Source organism: Hemitrygon akajei, unplaced genomic scaffold (assembly GCF_048418815.1).
Source record: "Hemitrygon akajei unplaced genomic scaffold, sHemAka1.3 Scf000118, whole genome shotgun sequence".
NCBI classification, from domain to species: domain Eukaryota; kingdom Metazoa; phylum Chordata; class Chondrichthyes; order Myliobatiformes; family Dasyatidae; genus Hemitrygon; species Hemitrygon akajei.
The window spans coordinates 662780-668779 of NW_027332004.1; the positions used below are offsets into that span (position 1 = coordinate 662780).

Below are 6000 nucleotides of genomic sequence, written 5' to 3' on the forward strand. Positions count from 1 at the left end.
TTCTCCGGGCTGAATAAGACGATGAGCTCACTGTGGTTGTGACGTTCTTCAGGGCTCCGGACGAAGTTGGTTAAACTCCTTCTTCCCTGCTCTTTTCAACGTTTTGGGTCATTTTCACCAATTTTAAAGGACTGTGCCTCAGACAGCTGGGTTGTTGCAATTGTTACGGACCAGCAGCAACAGATCACTAACCGAGTCTGGTTTCAATGTTAAAACCACTCTCTTCATTAGTATTGTAACGGGGTCCTGAATTACCCCTATGAACTGTGTTTTTGAAAAGAGAGAGGGAGATGTTCAACACGAGAGAGAGAGAGAGAGAGAGAGAGAGAGAGAGAGAGAGAGAGAGAGAGAGAGAGAGAGAGTTATGTTTTCTCTGCAAGCTTGTTTACATTTTTACAAGGACACTGTCAACTTCTGTGTTCTTACAGAGAGAGAAGGGAGGAACTGTTTGATGGACAGCTGGGGCTCAGCACGGAGAGATAAGTAGGAGGTCCGCTGATAGACCACCAGACACATGGTTTTGGATACTGAATGAGCTTTGTTGTGTCCACAGAAAAAAGTGGACTTTGGAAGATCGATCAGGAGCATCGATCAGTGGCTCTCGCAGTGTGAAAAGGCTGTGACTGGTGGGGAGTTATTCGTGTGCCCATCCCTCGCCTGGGTTAATAACTCCACCACAGAAGAACGGTCCCGTTTGTAGTGGTCACAGTCGGTGACTTCCAAAGGATTTCAGAGGACGACGGGACTATCGACGGCGTCAGCTTACCTGAAGACTCAATACTCTCCGTCTCTCTCACTCCATCACTACTCGACTCAATCCCTCGAACCGAACCGTCATTCAATGTCTGTAGTGAGATGTTGAAGATGTTCTATAGGTCAGTTGTGGAGAGCGCCCTCTTCTTTGTGGTGGCGTGTTGGGAGGAAGCATTAAGAAGAGGGACGCCTCACGTCTTAATAAGCTGGTCAGGAAGGCGGGCTCTGTCGTGGGCAAAGTACTGGAGAGTTTAACATCGGTAGCTGAGCGAAGGGCGCTGAGTAGGCTACGGTCAATTATGGATAACTCTGAACATCCTCTACATAGCACCATCCAGAGACAGAGAAGCAGTTTCAGCGACAGGTTACTATCGATGCAATGCTCCTCAGACAGGATGAAGAGGTCAATACTCCCCAATGCCATTAGGCTTTACAATTCTACCGCCAGGACTTAAGAACTTTTTAAAAGCTATTATTAATGCTTTTTGAGATAGTGATTTAGATGCATATCATATTTTTACTGAGTTAAGTATTGTATGTAATTAGTTTTGCTACAACAAGTGTATGGGACATTGGAAAAAAGTTGAATTTCCCCATGGGGATGAATAAAGTATCTATCTATTGTTAGGGTTAATTTGCGACTGCCAGTTCAGGTCAGCGTGATATTAGCAGACAGAAATACAAGGGAGGGAGCGAAACAAGGGATCCTTTGTCTCTAAACTGCTAGTGTCACGTGATTCAGTGAAACAGGGAACTCGTGAAGAAATGGCATCGGACCAAGGACACAAGTGTCCAGCATTACCAAATATGTGTAGCGAGGGTTGGGCTAAGGGAAAGGGGTATAAATAAGAAAAGAATGTAAGGGGAGGGGAGAACGCGCCTTCCCAGCGGGGTCTTGTCTCCTCGCTGTGCCAGTTACGCTTCTGCATTAAAGCCAAGTTTTGTAATATTCCGGTGTTGGTTGTCTCTCTTCCTAAACGAACACAGGGCAGAATTTAAAGCATAACAATTGGTGACCCCGACGTGGGGAGGGAAGAGACAACAGGCTGACGGATCCGACAGCAGACAACTTGCGGCCGCACCCCGACTAAGGTGAGGAAGTGCCTGTTATATCAAAGACTTCCACTAGATAGTTAAATTACTGAGTTAGATCTTGTCTGCCGACGGATCCTCACCAACCCCAAATTACCTCGGGAAAGATTATTCCCGGTGCAGAATCGTGACTGGTAAGTACTAACTTTGTCTTGTTTTGGTAAGTACTAACTTTGTCTTGTTTGTTTGTAGAAGAATCCTCCGCCGCCCACGAGGGGCATAAAAGTCTTCTGAGTGAGGGTACCCGCCGCCCAGAAGGGCATAAAAGTCTCAGGAGTGAGGAGGATAAAAGTGTTGCCAGGTACACCACAGTGCACAGAGATACTGACGGCGCCTACCTTAGACTGGTTGTTAAGAGGAGAAATCTCCCACGCGAAGGTCAGGTTTTGAAAGGCGACTGTCCTACATTTGATTTTCTCCGTGCACTGGGGAGCCATGGAACACTTCAACTTTAAGTTACCGAAACTCAGACATTTGTGTGTTGAGTAACAGAGTATATGAGAGTTTTTAGAAATATGGTAAAATTGATAACTGTGCTTGTCTGGAAGCTAAAGATAATGAAAAGAAAAGTATCTCTGATTTCAAATCATTGTTAAAGGAAGCAGAGAAGGAAAATTTCCAGAAAATGATTTATTGAAACAGTTGCGGGAAGCTATTGTTGAGGCAGAAAAGTGTGCCTTTGTTGCTCAGCAACTACTTAATGATAAACGGCGGGAGGGCAGTGGTGTGCCTCCTGGGATGATGTTTGGTGGGGAACGGGGTGGACCAGACGGAAAGCTGACCAGGAGCCTGATAGAACTCCGGGCGTTGGCCAACGAGCTGAAAGAGCAGTCCGGGGTAAACAACCCAGTGGTAGATTGGCTGAATAAGACCTTTGGTAAGTGGGGAGCGTTCCTGGGACAGTTGGCGTTAGGACTGTCTATTTCAATTGCTATTTTTATCACGTGTGGTTGTTGTTGCATACCCTGTATCAGGACCCTAGTCGTCCGAACTATAGATCGAGCTTTGACTGGAAAGGATGGACCTCCACCGGCGTACCAAACGCCGGTGTTCCCGGTGGAGGGAGAGGACACGGCCCTCCCTGAAAGCGGACGCGCTATGGGAGGACACGGACTGGAATGGACCATGGCAAAGGGGGGATTGTGAATTTGTTCTTGAATAAGTTTTCAGAAATGTTGCGTGCTACTTGTAAAAATTGCTGATGCTTAGGGAACCCCTACCCATACTTTATGACCCTAGGTCGGACAAATCAGGAAATGCAAAAAGGGAGGGCATACCAAAGAGTGCCGGGGGGACGCTCGCCTCCCTGCCTGGTCCCGACAGCCGCGGAAAAGCTTGTAATGGATGTGGCCTCGGGGAGGCCAAGGGAGGGAATGTTAGGGTTAATTTGCGACTGCCAGTTAAGGTCAGCGTGATATTAGCAGACAGAAATACAAGGGAGGGAGCGAAACAAGGGATCCTTTGTCTCTAAACTGCAAGTGTCACGTGATTCAGTAAAAACTGGGAATTCGTGAAAAAATTGATATCAGACCAATTAGAAGGGCAAAAGTGTCCAATATTACCAAATATGTATAACAAAGTTCAGCATTATCAGATATGTGTAGTGGGGGTTGGGCTAAGGGAAAAAGGGGTATAACTAAGAAAAGAATGTAAGGGGAGGGGAGAACGCGCCTTCCCAGCTGGGACTTGTCTCCTCGCTGTGCCAGTTACGCTTCTGCATTAAAGCCAAGTTTTGTAATATTCCGGTGTTGGTTGTCTCTCTTCCTAAACGAACACAGGGCAGAATTTAAAGCCCAAACAGTCTGAACCCGGGTGTGTGTGATGGGACGATGTGGGGGTAGCTTCACTCTGTGACTGTGCCGGGGGAGTGTCTGATGGACGGTGTGGAGGGAGCTTCATTCTATGTCTGACCCCAGGAGTGTGTGCTGGTACAATGCAGAGGGAGATTCACTCTGTGTCTCACCCTGGGAGTGTGTGATGGGACGGTGTTGAGGGAGATTCACTCTGTGTCTGACCCCGGGAGTGTGTGTGACGTGACGGTGCGGAGGGAGCTTCACCCTGTGTCTGACCCCGGGAGTGTGTGATGGGACGGTGTGGAGGGAGATTCACTCTGTGTCTGACCCCGGGAGTGTGTGATGGGACGGTGTGGAGGGAGATTCACTCTGTGTCTGACCCCGGGAGTGTGTGATGGGACGGTGTGGAGGGAGATTGTCTCTGTGTCTGACCCCGGGAGTGTGTGATGGGACGATGTGGAGGGAGATTCACACTGTGTCTGACCCCGGGAGTGTGTAATGGGACGGTGCTGAGGGAGCTTCACCCTGTGTCTGACCCCGGGAGTGTGTGATGGGACGGTGCTGAGGGAGCTTCACCCTGTGTCTGACCCCGGGAGTGTGTGTGACGTGACGGTGTGGAGGGAGATTCACTCTGAGTCTGACCCCGGGAGAGTGTGATGGGACGGTGCCGTGGGAGATTCACTGTGTGTCTGACCCCGGGAGAGTGTGATGGGACGGTGCGGACGGAAATTCAATCTGTGCATGACCGGGGAGTGTGTGATCCGACGGTGTGGAGGTAGATTCACTCTGTGTCTGACCCGGGGAGTGTGTGATGGGACGGTGCGGAGGGAGATTCACTCTGTGTCTGACCCCGGGAGTGTGTGATGGGACGGTGCTGAGGGAGCTTCACTCTGTGTTGACCCCGGGAGTGTGTGATGGGACGGTGCTGAGGGAGCTTCACCCTGTGTCTGACCCGGGGAGTGTGTGATGGGACGGTGTGGAGGGAGATTCACTCTGTGTCTGACCCCGGGAGTGTGTGTGACGTGACTGTGCGGAGGGAGATTCACTCTGTGTCTGACCCCGGGAGTGTGTGTGACGTGACGGTCTGGAGGGGGATTCACTCTGTGTCTGATCCCGCGAGTGTGTGATGGGAGGGTGTGTTGGGAGATTCACTCTGTGTCTGATCCCGCGAGTGTGTGATGGGACGGTGTGGAGGGAGATTCACTCTTTGTCTGACACCGGAAGTGTGTGATGGGACGGTGTGGAGGGAGATTCACTCTGTGTCTGATCCAGCGTGTGTGTGATGGGACGGTGTGGAGGGAGATTGTCTCTGTTTCTGTCCCCGGGAGTGTGTGATGGGACGGTGTGGTGGGAGATTCACTCTGTGTCTGACCCCGGGAGTGTGTGATGGGACGGTGTGGAGGGAGATTCACTCTGTGTCTGACCCCGGAAATGTGTGATGGGACGGTGTGGAGGGAGATTCACTCTGTGTCTGACCCCGGAAGTGTGTGATGGGACGGTGTGGAGGGAGATTCACTCTGTGGCTGACCCCAGGAGTGTGTGATGGGACGGTGTGGAGGGAAATTCACTCTGAGTCTTCCCCGGGAGTTTGTGATGGGATGGTTTTGAGGGAGCTTCACTCTGAGTCCGACACCAGGAGTATGTGATGGTACGATGCAGATGGAGATTCACTCTGTGTCTCACCCTGGGAGTGTGTGATGGGACAGTGTGGAGGGACATTCAGTCTGTGTCTGAACCCGGGTGTGTGTGATGGGACGATGTGGGGGTAGCTTCACTCTGTGACTGTGCCGGGGGAGTGTCTGATGGACGGTGTGGAGGGAGCTTCATTCTATGTCTGACCCCAGGAGTGTGTGCTGGTACAATGCAGAGGGAGATTCACTCTGTGTCTCACCCTGGGAGTGTGTGATGGGACTGTGTTGAGGGAGATTCACTCTGTGTCTGACTCCGGGAGTGTGTGATGGGACAGTGTGGAGGGAGATTCACTCTGTGTCTGACCCCGGGATTGTGTGATGGGACGGTGTGGAGGGAGATTCACTCTGTGTCTGTCCCCGGGAGTGTGTGATGGGACAGTGTGGAGGGAGATTCACTCTGTGTCTGACCCCGGGAGTGTGTGATGGGACAGTGTGGAGGGACATTCAGTCTGTGTCTGAACCCGGGTGTGTGTGATGGGACAGGCCATCTTGGCCCTTCTCTTCCGTGCTAAACACTCACTCTCTACCATGTCCCACTGACCTGCACTCACCCCATAACCATCCATTCCTCTCCTGTCCATATACCTATCCAATTTTTTTTTAAATGACAAAATTAAACCCGACTCTGCCACTTCTACTGGAAGCTCGTTCCATACAGCTACCACTCTCTG

General features: G+C 50.7%; 1 protein-coding gene across 1 annotated transcript in view; it reads left to right on the forward strand.

Moving 5' to 3' along the window:
- LOC140723550 (uncharacterized) overlaps window positions 1-623 on the forward strand; it is a 448657-nt gene extending 448034 nt beyond the window's left edge. The window contains exon 9 of the mRNA XM_073038124.1: window positions 554-623. Coding sequence (XP_072894225.1) covers window positions 554-623 — 70 coding nt within the window. The remainder of the gene's footprint in view (window positions 1-553) is intronic.
- The last annotated feature ends 5377 nt before the right edge of the window (window positions 624-6000 follow it).